The 17286-nt window shown below is 37.4% G+C and overlaps 1 protein-coding gene across 4 annotated transcripts in view; it reads left to right on the top strand.

Moving 5' to 3' along the window:
* Positions 1-17286, top strand: part of LOC100377168 (F-box only protein 31-like) — a 45354-nt gene that overhangs the window by 17430 nt on the left and 10638 nt on the right. For 2 of the 4 annotated variants that reach the window (XM_078008042.2, XM_085500023.1), the window contains exons 3-6: positions 1868-1944; positions 5200-5370; positions 7452-7529; positions 9105-9211. In XM_078008042.2, coding sequence (XP_077864168.1) covers positions 1868-1944; positions 5200-5370; positions 7452-7529; positions 9105-9211 — 433 coding nt within the window. The remainder of the gene's footprint in view (positions 1-1867; positions 1945-5199; positions 5371-7451; positions 7530-9104; positions 9212-17286) is intronic. The other 2 variants (XM_085500021.1, XM_085500022.1) reach the window with 2 other exon arrangements.

Genomic DNA, 17286 nt, shown 5'->3' with positions numbered 1-17286 from the left:
ATGTCCATGACAATTTGTTTTACAATCAAATCAAAGATGGCGGCCTAGTCTTGCTTTTTGAACATACTACTACATATATCTCCAAACATTAAGCAATTTTCAATAATATTTGGCACGCACATCATACATATTAGAATACCTGTCCATGTCAGTTTGTTCCTTAATCAGATCAAAGATGGCCGACGCATTTTTTTGAAAATGTGGCATCTTGGACAGGATTTGTTGATTTTCAGATTTGATACAAACATTATTAGTCCATGTTTGAATGAAGTCCGTCCGTCTGTGTGTCCGTCCGTCCGGAGTCATATTTCAGAATCCTTTGGACCGTTCATTCTTTGCATGTGCCTAGTACTATATGTGGGACATATGCACATTCAATTCAAAATGGCCGACTGGCAGCCATCTTGTGTTTTTGAAAATGTCGTATTTTGGACATGCTTTGTCAGTTTTCATTCAAATTTGGTACATAGATTATACATGTTAGAATACATGTCCTCCGACCGTCATTCCGTGCATCCGTCCGTTTGAAATCATATTTCAGAATCCTATGGACAGATTCCTTTCATTCTTTGCATGTGTCTAGTACTTTATGTGGGACATATGCACTTGCAGTGGTTCAGCGATTCGATTCAAAATGGCTGACTGGCAGCCATCTTGTTTTTTAAAAATAAAACAAGCAAGTGCCTTTCGCATATCTATATTGCTTCCCGCCTCTCAGATATGGTTATGGGGATATGGACGTTTTACAATAATAAACTGACGAACTTATCCCCCAGCAGGGGGAGTTCTTTTAATTTTATGATGTAGATGGGCAAGTGTAATTCACAGATAGATCACCATCGTTTGAGGGGGCCTCCCATGTGAATTTAAATTAAAGGTGTGACAAACGTTAAATTCTATTCAACACACTATTTTGAACTTATATTTATTAAAACTGCAAATTTGAGGACACTGCCTTCACAATATTATTCAACACAAGAGGGCGCTTGACTTGTACAAAGTGTCTATTAGCCACTTTAGTCCAGAACTAACAATACAAAGAGTTGCAATTGCTGTATTCCCTATCACAGAATCTCAAATTCGGTCATTACACATATGTTAACATTGTATTAAAGCCCCATGTAAAGATTTATTGTAGGGCACCATGGCAACAAGCATTCATATTCATGAGATGTACATCTGGTAATGTAATTTTAGTGCCTCATTCCCATCCTCAGACTTTCATTTTCTCAAACATACTTTAAACAATTTTAGCGAGTGCAATAACCATAGACATCTACCTCAATTTGTTTTGCTTTCACGTGTGATCTATGTTTTTCTCTGCTATATCTTAAACCGGAGGGGTTGTCACGCAACACATGTTTGAATTTGATGTAAATAAACAATCTGTTGTATTTGCCACTTGGGACTCAAGTTTCAAAGACACGCTCGCGACAACCCCTCTTCCGCTTTAATATGTTGAGCACAAGAGAACTTTCAAAAATTTAACAGAGACTGTGTCATTTTCAATGACTTGTACATGTTGAGATTATTTGTCCATAATGATTCGTTGTGTGTCTTGTATCTCTGTACATGAGTCTGGACAAATGAAATTCAGTTTGGATACAAAAAATGTATGAATATCATATCCTGTTTAATTTCTGAGCAAAAATTACGATTTTGGAAGAGTCTAATTTCTGCTGATACTAGACAAGCCAATTATTAACTTTAGATTATCAACTCTGCTATTGGTGCAATTTATTTTTGGAATGAATAACATTTTTCCTAATTCCAACAGAAACTCTGTCATTAACAAGAACTTGTTTGGACATGTTTGTATGAGTGTCACTATAAACCATATATTGAGTTGTATGTATTGCCATTTCAGTTCTTCATCCCTATGGGTATTTATTGGGTTTATGGCAGCCTGAGATTGGACCATATGGTGGATTGGTTTACATAGAGGTAAAAACATAACTTTTAGATTACACTAGCTGTTGTGGTGAATAAATATTGTTGATATATCCTGCCATACATCAATGGTTGTTTTCTGCTACCATAGTGTTAACCCAGATGAGCCAGACAAGCCAGACACAAAACTACATGTAAGTGACTTGGTCATACTCAAACAAGCCGGTAGGCTGGTTGGCGATCCGCTCCGCTCAAAAACAAGCAACATGTTTTTGGCTGTTTCCATGGTGTGACATAAACGTGAAGCTAACGTCGGTTTATAACTAATACGAAGTTCGCAAACACCACTCAGTCTTAGGAGTCACTTAGTATATTACTAGGTCCACAGTCACTGTTCTAGTAGAGTGACTGTGCTAGGACGTATCCTGCTGTTACATTTATTATTTCCAACCATTTTGCGATAGCATTTTCTAGAATGAAGCGTTTCCTGAAAATGCTGGAAAGCGAAATAATGAAATAACGAAATGGTAAATATTTACCTAAAGTACAGTGTTTTGACCTTCATAATAATATACTTCATAATGCAAAACACTATTCACGGTGAGTTATTTAAATATACAACCACAGTCCAGAATTTCAGACGGATATTAAGCAATGTAAGAGCATATCAGAAGCATTTACTCTAAAATATAAAAAAGAACTGCAGTCAAAAGTCAAGAATGCCAGCAAATAAAGAACTCTGTCCCACAATCCTTTGTGCGCGTTATTACGGACACGCGCAAAAAACTGTACCACGCTTGTCAAATCTGGGTCAAATATACAGTACGCTACTATCTTGCCACAGATTGTTTAGTAGTGGAGTGTTCGGTGACCATTGAATTAGCCCGTGATTCATATTTTATGTGTATTAATTTATTCATCAATTTTCGTAACTGACAGTACTGCCCAAATTTAGTCAAAAAAACGCAACTGGTGAAATGGAAGAGCATCGCCAGGCGATGGATGCATGCGGGGCTCTTTGGCAATGACCGCATAGAGGTCAAAATACGCGTTCTATTTTTACGCGTTAAATTTGGCTCTTCCGTTTCGCCCCCTCCGGAATGTTCTACTTTCGCAGCCTAATCGCAGGTTTTTCGAAAAACGTCGAAAAAACACAAGAATTAGTAGAAGTGTTCCTGTTTTGGGCGGATTATTGATAGAGAATAATGTCTTTATTACAAAAATGCTGAAAAACCGCGAGTTGTTGCCTTAGTTATTTATTTATTGGCGAAAAACTGCAAACTCGGCAAATTTGGTTGCACAACTTCCCTTTATCATATACACCCAGCGACACCGATGCCAGCTGACTGTGTACAAAACTGGTTAGAGGTAATACATTTGGGGCGAAAGTATTCACAAATCAGTTTTTGGATGTTGCAATGGCAGTGGTGGGCCAGGATTGTTTTCCAATTAGTGACGGCACAACCTACCTGTGAAGTATGAACAAAACCAGCGGAGCCGCTGCTGGTGAAAAGTTACCCCAACTTTGGGGTCAAATTTCTCGGTAATGAAAACAGATATCAAAAATTCAAATAGTAACTTTGTGCCCACACTCAAGCTGAGTAGAATGAGCTATGTCTGAAGTGTTTTATCCTAAATTTGTAGGAGGAGATACATTTGGCGCGAAGCTATCCAAAAATCAGTTTTTTTGCTGTTGCTATGGCAACGGTTGGCCAAAACATTTTTTCAGATTTTTCCTAATAACTAGGGTGAAGGTGTGACCTACCTGCCAAGTTTGAACGAAATCGGCCAAGCCAAAAAAATCACAGAAGAAATAATACGTGAAAACACTGGAAATGTACACACACAACCACACAAAAAACGACAAAAGTGATTATAAGGGCAATCCTAGCGGAGCGGATCGCCAATATTACCTACATGTATTCTTAATTTTAAACGCTTTGTTCAGTTTTAATTCAAGTGTTGTGGGCTCAATTCATGCAAGCTTGTCCATGTACGAGTATACTCATCTAATATTTCATGAACATGCCTGGGCATACATGTACATTCATCATATTCAAAATTTGATAAAAAAAATGACATAATTCTTATATGCATGTAAATATGTACATTAATTTAGTTTTGGGTCCGATGCGTATATTTCAATGTGTTATCAACTGTTTTCCTGGCATGCCTCAGCTAATTTTATTAAAACTTGGTATAAACATTTTACATAGTCATTTACTGATGCACATCAATTTCTGTGGTTTTCTAATTTAATGTATAATTACTGTATTTATCTGAAAAATTGCCTGGGCGATGTTTTAGATACTGGGTCATATTTTGGAGGATCACCAGTTGTAAAACATTGCTTATGCTTTCTTGTACAGAGTTCGGTCTTCACTTGGTACCATAAAAACCATTAATTCCTGCACTCAATTCAATTTAAAAAAAAATTAAATGTAATCTTGTGTTCAAAAAAGGTTTATATTTAAAAAAAGAAACATGTTGTAAAATGTGGCATCCTGATGTATGCATCTCCTTGTGTCTCTGGTGATCCCTACGTACTGAAGATCGCTTCTTTTTGATTTCAGCAAAATGTACAAGCTTTAATCTTTTTTAATCAAGACATAAATGTAACTACAGGCATGTAGAAAGGAAAAAGTTGATTGGAATAGGTGCTTGTTCCTGTTTCAGTACAAGCTCACTAGGTTGACAAAGCTTTCAGTTGCATAATTTTGATCTAAATTAGTCTAACAATGAACTTGCATCATATTTTTTTTGCCGTAACTTGTCACAGTGTTATTTTTTGAAAGAATTGCGAACTTTCTACAAAGCTCCATTGGGCTGACACTGTCAACATGTGTGAATTTCCTGCTAAACCTGTCTAGCTCATGTGTATCCTAATAATTCATTCTCTTGAAAAAAAAAACATCTTAAGTTATCTCTCCTACAAAGTTATTTTTTCCAGTGTGTATTTGTTATTGTGGCATCCAAAGATTGCCCAGGTGCCAAAACATCGCCCACTAGTGATCTATCTTTTATAGTGGGCAATCTTTCAGACACATACTTATATACAGTAAGAGACGCATTTAATTAAAATGGATTCAAAGGCATTGTGTAAAGATTAACCCAATATAGTTTTGTATATGTGCCCTTCAATTTGTTCATGGGTTTTAACAAACAGGGAAACCTTGTTTCCAATAACTCCAAGCAAATACTATGTCAATGTAATGATGTTGTAATTTTAACTCTTTGTTTGTTGATTACACTCTAATTTAAATGCAGCTTTATTGCCCATTAACATTTTGAATTGTTATGGATTTATAGGTTGTTTATGGCAGTATATTAGCTACACTTTATCAACCACCATGTGATCCTAATGTCACCGCACCTCTTCGAAAGAAAGCATGTTTTTCTATTACATTAACAGAAGATGGCAGAACTGAATTAAGGTGTTTGAAAGGTCCCAAAGGTCCCCATAAATGTGTCATCACAAGTGTAAGTATCACAGCATTACATTTTCATTCATATGTAAATCACATATAGTTCATCTGTCTGTCCAAACATGTCCATACATGTGCATTCATGTATGTCACTTAATATTTATCTGTCTGTCCATACATGTGTGTGTCACTTAATGTTCATCTGTCTGTCCATACATGTGCATTCATGTGTATGTCACTTAATGTTCATCTGTCTGTCCATACATGTGCATTTATGTGTGTGTCACTTAATGTTCATCTGTCTGTCCATACTCATGCATTCATGTGTATGTCACTTAATGTTCATCTGTCTGTCCATACATGTGCATTCATGTGTGTCATTTAATGTTCATCTGTGTCCATTCATGTATATGTCACTTAATGTTCATCTGTCTGTCCATACTCGTGCATTCATGTGTATGTCACTTAATGTTCATCTGTCTGTCCATACATGTGCATTCATGTGTATGTCACTTAATGTTCATCTGTCTGTCCATACATGTGCATTCATGTGTATGTCACTTAATGTTCATCTGTCTGTCCATACATGTGCATTCATGTGTATGTCACTTAATGTTCATCTGTCTGTCCATACATGTGCATTCATGTGTATGTCACTTAATGTTCATCTGTCTGTCCATACATGTACATTCATGTGTATGTCACTTAATGTTCATCTGTCTGTCCATACATGTGCATTCATGTGTATGTCACTTAATGTTCATCTGTCTGTCCATACATGTGCATTCATGTGTATGTCACTTAATGTTCATCTGTCTGTCCATACATGTGCATTCATGTGTATGTCACTTAATGTTCACCTGTCTGTCCATACATGTGCATTCATGTGTATTTCACTTGATGTTCATCTGTCTGTCCATACATGTGTATTTCATTTAATGTGTACCTCGGAACATTTTTAGTAGTCCGAATTTTAAAAACCTTACGGATTGCGCGGTCGAAAATAAATCGGAAATTGTCCGATCAAACAAGCGGTCGCAAAAGTGAGCGAAAAAACAAACAATTGAAGAACTGAAGTGGGCGGGAGGTTTGGCGAAATGAGTACTGTACTTCTTTGTTTGATGAAGCGATGCTGATGCCACATTGTCGGCATAATGAGACCACAATGAAGCAAAGCAATAACCACCTCAACTCCTTAATGTTGTGACATTGAAGCGACGCTGAAGACATAACAATGCCATAATGATGCGATGCTGAAGCGAAGCTGATGCTGAAGCGAAGCCAAAGCTTTTGCAATAACTGTACTGTATATTGCAATATATAATGGGTTATATGCTATTTTCATTTATTTTTTCGTTTTCATTGAAATTTAGCCAAATGGCGGTCATTTTCGTCAAAAACAAATGAAATCACAAAATTCAAACACATCGTCAACCGTTTTTTGGACATGCAGTAATGTAAACTTGATGGAACCACAGTGTGCATGATCAGTGAAAGTAATGTAAACTTGATGACACCACAGTATGCATGTTGATTATTGATCAAGCATTGTTTTCTATGAATCCTAATTAACCTATTAGTGAAAGTAATATGAATTTGATGGTTCCACAATGTGCATGTTGATGATCAATCAATCATCATCTACTGAGTATATGAACATCACATCTGATGCAGGACTGCTGCAAATCAGTTTTGAATGTTGATCCTTCTGTCTGTCATTTCTTGTGCATGCCTGGACCAATTTTTTTTTTCCAAAGTTGGTACATCACATGTGAATATTGCTTTGTTTTATTTTGTTGACCTCCAACTGACAGCCATTAATTGTCCGAAAAAATCAACATTAGCACATGTCATTAACAGTTTCTCGGTCATGCCTTGTCCAATTTCTCTCAAACTTAGTCTTTATACCTGTTTCATGCACATTTGTAACTAATATGCTAAATACTATCCCAATATTTAAACATTATCTGACTATGCCTTTCATTGTGTGACAAAGTCACTAAAAACATGACTGGGACTATGTTTTGATCACTATTTTGAGTATGTTCCATTTATGACAGAGCTTTGAAATTTGAAGTGCCAAAAACAATTTATATTGTGTATTTTATCTTAAAATTAGTAATTTCTTTCTCAAAGCAGGATGATATGAAAGAATCATTTTGTGCCAAATGTTGTAAACCAGACAAGCACAGACATGAAGGAGGGAGAACTGAGGTGACCAATCATTTTATTCTATTTGTTGTGTTCTAGTATTCAAGAATTCATGTTTAAATGATGTTAATAGGTGAATCATTCTTTCAGTCTTCTGTCATGTGATGAATTTGTAGTTTTGGGGACATACTACAAACCTTGCACAGTGGCTTATCCTGTTGCCTTTGGATGATGCAGCCATTGTCTTAAAAATTTACCATCTTATTTCATGATTTATTACTATTTACTATATAATATATTATTATTCATCTGTCACTGTAACGCTGTAAGTTTACAGCGTATTTTCATTCTCCCATATAAGGAAATGCGAATTTCAAATATGGAATTATTACGCACGTAAGCGTCCTCTTATAATAAAAACAAACATGGCTGCCACCTGGGTTTCACTGGACTCTCCACACAAAGAAGTTCCTAATTCTGTTCTAAACTTTTTGGATTTCGGCATTCCCATAGATGGAAAAGATGTATAATAATAAGGTTATTACAAGGATACCTCAAAGTAAGTACCAAGTATGCCGTCACATCAACCTCCGCTGTGCATCAGTCAATATTTCCACTGTATTGTCTTTGTGCATACTTTGAGGTATCTTCGTAATAACCTTATATTATACTAAGAGTGCCATGCTGGTTCCTCTGTTTTTTAGGGTACCATACTGGTTCCTCTGGTTTTCTAAGGGTACCATACTGATTTTTCTGGTAAACTAAGCATACCATACTGATTTCTCTAGTTTTCTAAGGATACCATGCTGGTTCCTCTGGTTTTCTAAGAGTACCATACTAGTTTCTCTGGTAAACTAAAGGTACCATACTCATTTCTCTTGTAAACTAAGGGTGCCATGCTGGTTTCTCTGAATGGTACCATGCTGGTTTCTCTGAATGGTTCCATAATGGTTTCTCAGGTAAACTAAGGGTACCATGTCTGTTTCTCTGGTAAACTAAGGGTGCCATGCTGGTTTCTCTGAATGGTACCATGCTGGTTTCTTTGAATGGTACCATAGTGGTTTCTCAGGTACACTAAGGGTACCATATCTGTTTCTCTGGTAAACTAAGGGTGCCATGCTGGTTTCTCTGAATGGTACCATGCTGGTTTCTCAGGTAAACTAAGGGTACCATATCTGTTTCTCTGGTAAACTAAGGGTGCCATGCTGGTTTCTCTGAATGGTACCATGCTGGTTTCTTTGAATGGTACCATAGTGGTTTCTCAGGTTCACTAAGGGTACCATATCTGTTTCTCTGGTAAACTAAGGGTGCCATGCTGGTTTCTCTGAATGGTACCATGCTGGTTTCTCGGGTAAACTAAGGGTACCATATCTGTTTCTCTGGTAAACTAAGGGTGCCATGCTGGTTTCTCTGAATGGTACCATGCTGGTTTCTTTGAATGGTACCATAGTGGTTTCTCTGGTAAACTAAGGGTACCATACTGGTTTCTCTGGTAAACTAAGGGTACCATACTGGTTTCTCTGGTATACTAAGGGTGCATGCTAGCAATGTTTTCAAAATTATGAGTATTTATTAACATTTCTATTTAAGGTCCCAACTTTTGTGTTATACTGGCATTAATTATTATACTTTTTGTAGGAACTTCAAGCTTGGTTAGAAGAAGAGCTTGGAAATTCAGAAGAATTTTTACATGATCACATCCAAGAGTTATTACTTATGAAATTTATGATTAAAAGTCAGTATGAGTAGGTATTGTTTATGATTGCTATAACTATTGCTTCATAATTACAGTGCTCTTTAGAGTCAGTAATATTCATGCTCACTATAAAAATATAAGGAATTAAAAAGAATCTCTGAAAATGGAAAACAATGGAATGTTGGTAAAATTGACAACTGTGACTATCATTTTAGTACGGCATCAGGGATTATCAAGAATATGGTACATGCACGTCTGAATTTTGGTGTTTAATTCTAGAATTTGACATTTCAATGTAAAGTTCAACACAGGTATGAGCCCTGCAATGTTATGGTGACAGTGCCCTCTAAAGTTCATCTTGAGGCTCTTGTTTTTGTCTAATACCGTAGTTGTCCGGGTAAGTGCCCATGCCCTGGCAAACGCCCACTTTCCAATTTTGATACAATAAAGGAATTGAAGTCATGTCAGGGTATACGCCCAGGTGGTCTTTCTACACTTGTAATAACAAAATTAAAAAAATCTATTTGTTTGTTTGTTGTAATTGACAGTTGAATTCTTTGCAGTCTGTTGTGATTGTGATGAAAATACTTGTAAAATAAATGTCAATTGCGTAAAACATTCTGCTTTCTTTGCATGGCACGTAATTTACTTTTATGTTTCAAGATTTTTTTATCAGAATCGTAGCAGTCAGCAAGTCAACAAAATGTATATTAAAGCAGAAATGGTAGTTATTTTTTTTTTAAATACGTTGTGGCCCTGAAAGGGGCCGGCCGTTTGGTTTGTTTCCTGAGAAACGATTCAAACAAATTGCAGAGCCGCAAAGGAAGTGCTGCACATGTTGGGCTTTAACGTCATCAACAATGAAATGAGTGTTGCAATATTGTAGCAACCCATACCTGAAATCACGTTATTTGGTAGCAGCTAGCGAATCCATAACTCTTGTTTTTGTGTAGTATATATGAGTTTCAATAAAAGTACTTCTGTGTCATGGTAAAAGTTTGTATTTCCAAATAACAGCTAGATTCAAAAATGTGATTCTGAAACAGTTATACACTAAACTATTGGATTCATTGAGTGATTCTGGAAATAGAAATAGATAGAAATTATGTAACTGATTCTATGTATGGTGTCTCATTGTTATTGATGTGTAGAATAAACATGACAATATTAATATTGTGGTTGAAATATTATTTCAATTTCTTCTTCAAAACCGCAAGTCAGAATGATTTCAAATATGATATGCAAGTACCTTGGATGGTTCTTTTTTTGATTTGTTCATTTCATGTCAAAATCTCAAATTTCAAATAGATTTTTGGTGAATATTTTTGTTTTTCGGTAAAAAGTGATATTTTCGACTTCTTGTCAAAAAACGCAATTCCGATTGCTTATATGTTATACATATAGGTACTACAGGTAAACCTCTCAGATTTGTTCATTTTGTGTGGATATCTTGAATTCTCTAATTTTGATGAATATTTTTGTCATTTTTAGAAAAAAGTGTTATTTTCGACTTCTTGTTAAAAACCATAAGTCCATAAAACCATAAGCTTTGATGTTACATATATAAGTGCTACATGTAGACCTCTCTCAGATTTGTTCATTTTGTGATGATATCTTCAATTCTCTTATTTTGGTGAATATTTTTGTAATTTTTGGTAAAAAGTGATATTTTCCCTATTTTTGTGAAAACCGCAAATCTCATTGCTTTGATATAATATATATAAGTACTACAGGTAGACCTCTCTCAGATTTGTTCATTTTGTGATGATATTTTCAATTCTCTAATTAGTCCCCGTTCGGACACAGTCCGAAAACGGGGACTTATGCTTTGACCTCCGTGTGTCCGTGCGTGCGTGCGTATGTGTGTGCGTCCGGACCTGTATCTTAGAAATGCCTGGACCAATCACAATCAAACTTCACACATACATCATACATGATATTATACATATGCACGTCAATTTGTTTCACGATCTAATTTCAAGATGACCGAATGGCGGCCATTTTTGTGCTAAAAAATTCTAAAAATCAAGCATTTCTCGACTGTTTGCAGATGGATTTTGTTCAAACTTGGTATATACCTTGATGCAAATAATTTTGTTTTTCAGATAAGATTCAAAATGGCCGACTGTTTTCAATGAATGTGGTTCTCTTGCCATATCTCTGACTTGCTTTCACTGATTATGTTCAAATTTTAAATATTCATTATACATCATGTCATAGATAGACAGATATATTGGTTTGACGATCCTATTCAAAATGGCCAAATAGTGGCCATTTTTGTGCTAAAAAAATCATCAAATATCAAGCATTTCTCACATTTATGGATGGATTTCGTTCAAACTTGGTACATATATTAGACATTACAGGTTCCTGATGCACATCATTTATTTTTCAGATCGAATTCAAAATGGCTGTCTGGCGGCCGTTTTGTTTTAATGAATGGGCTTCTAGATCTATATCTCCGACTTGTTTTGACTGATTATGTTCAAATTTTAAATATTCATTATACATCATGTCATAGATAAACAGATATATTGGTTCGAAGATCCTCTTCAAAATGGCCGAATGTTGGTGATTTTTGTGCTAAAAAATAATCAAATATCAAGCATGTATGGATGGATTTCGTTCAAACTTGGTACAAACATTAGACATTAAGGGTTCCTGATGCACGTCATTTTATTTTTTAGATTGGATTCAAAATGGCTGACTGGCGGCGATTTTGTTTTAATGATTAGGCTTCTAGAGCCGTGTCTCTTAAATGCTTTGACTGATTATGTTCAAATTTTATATATTCGTTATACATCATGACTTTGAATGCTGTTCCAGAGCAATATCTCTCAATATGGACAAGTACTTGTTTGACGATCAGATACAATCATTTTAATGTTAAAAAATCATATTTCTGACATGGTTATATTCCAGCTATATTACTTTAAACAAAACTATATATCTTAAATTTAATAACTAACGGGCACTGTGTCATGCATGGCTTGTTTTAATAAATATTTTTGTCTTTTTTTTGGTAAAAAGTCATATTTTTGATTTCTTACTAAAAACCACAGGTCTGATTGCTTAGATACTATACATATAGCTACCTCAAGTAGACCTCTCTCAGATTTAGTGATGATTTCGTTCTTCAATTATCTAATTTTTTTGAATATTTTTGATAAAAAGTTATATTTTTGAATTTTTGTTGAAAACAGCAAGTCAGATTGCTTTGATACAATACATATTGTTTATTTTCTAATGATATCTTTAGTTCTTTAATTGAAATGTGCATTGCTAACAGCGGAGCTATCTCAGCCAACAGACTGCTTGTTTGTATTGTTTTGTCGATTGTTGTCAGTTGTTGGTTTTGTGTTCTTTGAATTTTGTACAAAAATCAACAGCGGTTAAATAGGTATATTATTTCCACTTTTCAGTATATCGTAGACAGTACTTGTTTACTTTGTAAATATTGGATTGTTAGGAAGCATGAGATTGTAATATAAATTTCATACTGTCGCATACGACTTATTTACCACTTCCGTGTCACTGAGAATGTTCTAGAACCGTACTGTGTCTGGGTAGAATATTCTAAATTTTTTTTTAGAAACTGGTTGAATAGGTAATAGAACACTGTAGGAGGCAATAGAAGGTAATGGAACATTCTAGAAATTTATAGTAAATTCCGGACTCATTATGTATGCTGATGTAATGGTCTATTTATAGACAGTGTGGGTATATATATAGGGGAGTTTTTCAGCACTGAGTTCAGATCGGAGATCTTGTTGAATTGTATTGGAGTTTAAGTATCTAGTTATTCGAGTAGTGGAGTTTTACCGCGTTATTGTACTTGATGTTTGCAGAGTATAATAATACCAGTACCAGTTGAAACCTCATCTGTTGGCTCCTAGTTCGTATTTTATCATTGCCGCCAGGGAAGTCTTTCTGTTACTGTTGCCATTTTGGTATTTGAACCATCACCCCTGTACTATACCAATTACGGTAATATTACGTTGCGTGTGACATCTGGGGGCTCGTTTGGGAACAGTGAAGACATATAGAAGACAACATGGCCAGTGAGATAAAAGATATGTCGAAACAAGAGTTGATGAAATGGGCGAATGAACTGGGAATGACTGGAGAAGACAAAAGGAAATTTATTTTGGAGCAATTGAGTTCTAAGCGGGCTGACAGACAAGCGGCGAGGGAAGAGAGAAAGGCAAAAATGGAAATAGAAGTAGAGGTGAGGAAAATGGAGATTGTGGAAAGAAAGGAAAAGTTACGTCTGGAAGCGGAAGCAGAACAGCGAGAAAAGGAAAGGGAGATTGAGGAAAGAAAGGAAAAGTTACGGCTGGAAGCGGAAGCAGGCGAAAGAGAGAAATTGCGAATGGAAGCAGAACAGCGAGAAAAGGAAAGGGAAGCAGAGGCAAGGAAAATGGAGATTGAGGAAAGAAAGGAAAAGTTACGGCTGGAAGCAGAAGCAGAACAGCGAGAAAAGGAAAGGGAAGCAGAGGTAAAGAAAATGGAGATTGAGGAATGAAAGGAAAAGTTACGACTGGAAGCGGAAGAAAAGGAAAGAGAATTTGAGTTGAGGAGAATAGAGCTGCAAGCAGCAATGCCGGGGTTCCAACAGGCTGAATTTGGCGGTCAACGAAATGTGGTCAGTGATGCACAGTCACCAAAGTTGCCTGCATTTGTTGATGGTTAGGACGAACTTGATAGTTATTTATTGCGGTTTGAGAGGTTTGCAACGAATGCGAGTTGGCATAGAGATGGATGGGCCACAAAATTGAGTGCGCTGTTGACTGGTAGAGCACTGGAAGTATATTCCAGGATGTCCGACACTGATGCAGTTGACTATGATTGTGTGAAGGTGGCGCTGTTGACAAGATACGATTTCACAGAGGATGGGTACAGGAAGCGATTCCGTGAAATTAAACCTAAAAGTTCCGAGAGTCCTGACCAGTTAATTGTGCGGCTTAAGAATTATTTTGCTAAATGGTTTGAGTTGTCAGGCACTGCAGCAACATATGATGGTGTTACCGACTTGATGGTGATGGAGCAGTTTATTGGTGCCTGTACAAGAGATCTTGCAGTTTATCTTAAAGAAAGAGCACCCAAAGATGTAGATGAGTTGGCAGTAATAGCAAAGCAGTACCTAGTGGCACATGGTCGACAGTTATCCACAAAGGACCAGGTGAGGCGTAACAATAATAAGACTGCCATTAGAAATACTGATGTGGGACAGGGTAGTAGTATCCGGTGTTATGTATGTCAGGGTGTTGGTCATCGAGCAGCACAATGTCCATCCCGCGTTACTGATGTCAACCATGACAAAGGTGAATAGTGCCTTCAGTGTGGTGCCATAGGACATGTGGCTAAGTTCTGCCGTAGTGGACAACACAGGGGTCAAGAAAGAGTGTCAAACCCAGCACTACTACTGGTGCAGCTGCAGTGGTTAAAGATGAGTCTAATATCAGTGCTAGCTGTGCTGTTCAAATTAACAGTGATGTGCCTAAAATGACTGAGAAGGACCATTTGTTGTTAGCATCGGGGGAGCAGTTAAAGGTTGTGAATGGTGCATGTATGGATCGAAGTGGTGTTGTGGAGGACAGGACTTTGCCTGTGGGTCAAGGGAAGGTTGGTGACACAGCTGTGACCATATTGAGAGACACTGGGTGTAATGGCATTATAGTCAAGAAGAGCTTGGTACCAGATGACCAGTACACAAAAATGATGGGTCATATATTGATGGTTGATTGTACTGTAAGAAGGGTTCCAGTCGCCATAGTGGAAATTGATAGGCCATATTTGAGAGGCACGGTTGAAGCATTATGTGTGCAGGACCCAATCTATGATTTAATTGTCGGGAATGTGCCCGGAGCAAGACCACAAGATGACCCGGATCCAGTGTGGAATGTGAGTGGAGCAGTAACAACCAGAGCGCAAGCGAAGAAATCTGGTAAGGTGAAGCCGCTCAAAGTGTGTGATGTAAAGACTGGAGCACATGTAACAAAAGACAAATTAATCGAGATGCAGCAAGCAGACACATCGTTGAAGAAGTATTATAATAAGAGAGAACCAGAAGTGAGAGGGCATCATACAACCGAGTTCCAGGTATATGGAGGCTTGCTATATCGTGTGTATTGGGATCGTTCAGTTCCAGGAGGCAAGACGGGACGTCAAGTGGTTGTGCCGAAACTGTTGAGGACTCGTGTTATGGAGATTGCCCATGATTCAATATTTGGTGGACACATGGGGATAAAGAAAACAGAAGACCGGATTGTGACTAGCTTTTATTGGCCTGGGCTACATCAAGATGTTACCAGTTTTTGTAGGTCGTGTGATGTGTGCCAGAAGACTGTTTCAAAGGGATCAGTTGTGAAGGCTTCATTAGGTAAGATGCCTTTAATTGATATGCCATTCAAGCGTGTGGCTATAGATTTGGTTGGACCAATTACGCCAGCCAGTGACGGGGGTCATCGATACATCTTAACTATGGTGGACTATGCTACACGGTATCCAGAGGCGGTTCCACTTAAAAATATAGATACGGAGACTGTAGCCGAGGCATTGATTGACTTTTATAGCCGATTGGGGGTTCCAGAAGAAGTAATAAGTGACATGGGGACTCAGTTTGTGTCAGAATGCATGCAAGAAGTATCAAGATTGCTCAGCATTAAGAGACTGACGTCTACGCCCTATCACCCTATTTGTAATGGACTGGTGGAAAAGTTTAATGGTACTTTGAAGAAGATGTTAAAGCGGTTGTGCCATGAACAACCAAGGCAATGGCATCGGTATATTAGTGCTTTACTCTTCGCATATAGAGAGGTACCACAGGAGTCAACTGGTTATTCCCCATTTGAGCTGTTATATGGTTGAACGGTTAGAGGCCCAATGAAGATCCTTAAAGAGTTATGAACCAAAGAAAGCGATACTCCTGAGATAGTTAATAGTTACCAGTATGTGTTTGAGTTGAGAGATCGGTTAGAACAGACTTTAGAGATTGCTCGAGAGGAATTACAGAAGGCACAGAACCGATACAAGTGTTACTATGATCGTAAAACGAAGAAACGAGTGCTTAAGGAAGGAGATAAGGTGTTAATTTTGCTGCCAACTGACAACAACAAGCCGTTGATGCAGTGGAGGGGACCTTATGTGGTGGAGCAGGTAATAGGTGAAAACGATTATCGAGTGAGGGTAGGTGACAAAGTGAAGACCTATCATGTAAATATGTTAAAGTTGTATGTTGAGCGGGAGATGTCACCTCAACCAGATGGAAGTGAGACAAGTTACTCATCAAATACAGCCATAGACCTGATGAATGCTGTGCGCGCAGCAACAGCGGGGTGCAACGAGTCAGATGAAGAGAATACTGTAGATGAAGATGATCTTAGGAACTTGTAAACCCAAGGAGTCAGGTAAAGATGTTCAAATTGGTACAGACCTGACAGAACACCAGAGGAAAGAACTGGTGGGTTTAGTCAATACCTATGATAAGGTGTTTACTGACTTGCCAGGAAAGACCAAGATAATCAGTCATAAGATTGACCTGACAAATGATACACCAATACGATCTAAGCCATATACTCACTACCATATGCAATAAGGGAGAACCTTAGGCAAGATATTGAAGATATGTTAAGAATGGGAGTAATCAGGAAGTCCACATCACCCTATGCGTCACCGGTGGTGATGGTAAAGAAGGATGGATAGAATCGCATATGTGTAGGCTATAGGAAATTAAATAAGGTCACTGTAACTGACCCTGAGCCAATGGTAACAACAGGGAACATATTTCAGAGGCTACATAATAGTAAGTTCCTGTCAAAAATTGATTTAAATAAAGGTTATTGGCAGATACCAGTAGCTGAAGAAGATATACCAAAGACAGCATTTGTTACTCCCGATGGAACTTATGAATTTTTAAAGATGCCATTTGGAATGAAGAATTCAGGAGCTACTCTGGTGCGGGGAATCAGGAAATTATTGTCAGGTATGGAGGGGGTTGGAAGCTATATAGATGATCGGATAGTTTATTCAAGCTGCTGGGATGAGCATGTTCAAGTATTATCTGAGTTGTTACGAAGACTAAGGGCAGCGGACGTGACAGCTAGACCATCTAAGTGTGTTCTG

This window comes from Saccoglossus kowalevskii, chromosome 6, assembly GCF_978046115.1.
Source record: "Saccoglossus kowalevskii chromosome 6, keSacKowa6.1, whole genome shotgun sequence".
Classification (NCBI taxonomy): domain Eukaryota; kingdom Metazoa; phylum Hemichordata; class Enteropneusta; family Harrimaniidae; genus Saccoglossus; species Saccoglossus kowalevskii.
The sequence above is the reverse complement of the archived record's forward strand: the minus strand, read 5'-3'. Positions and strand labels throughout refer to the sequence as shown.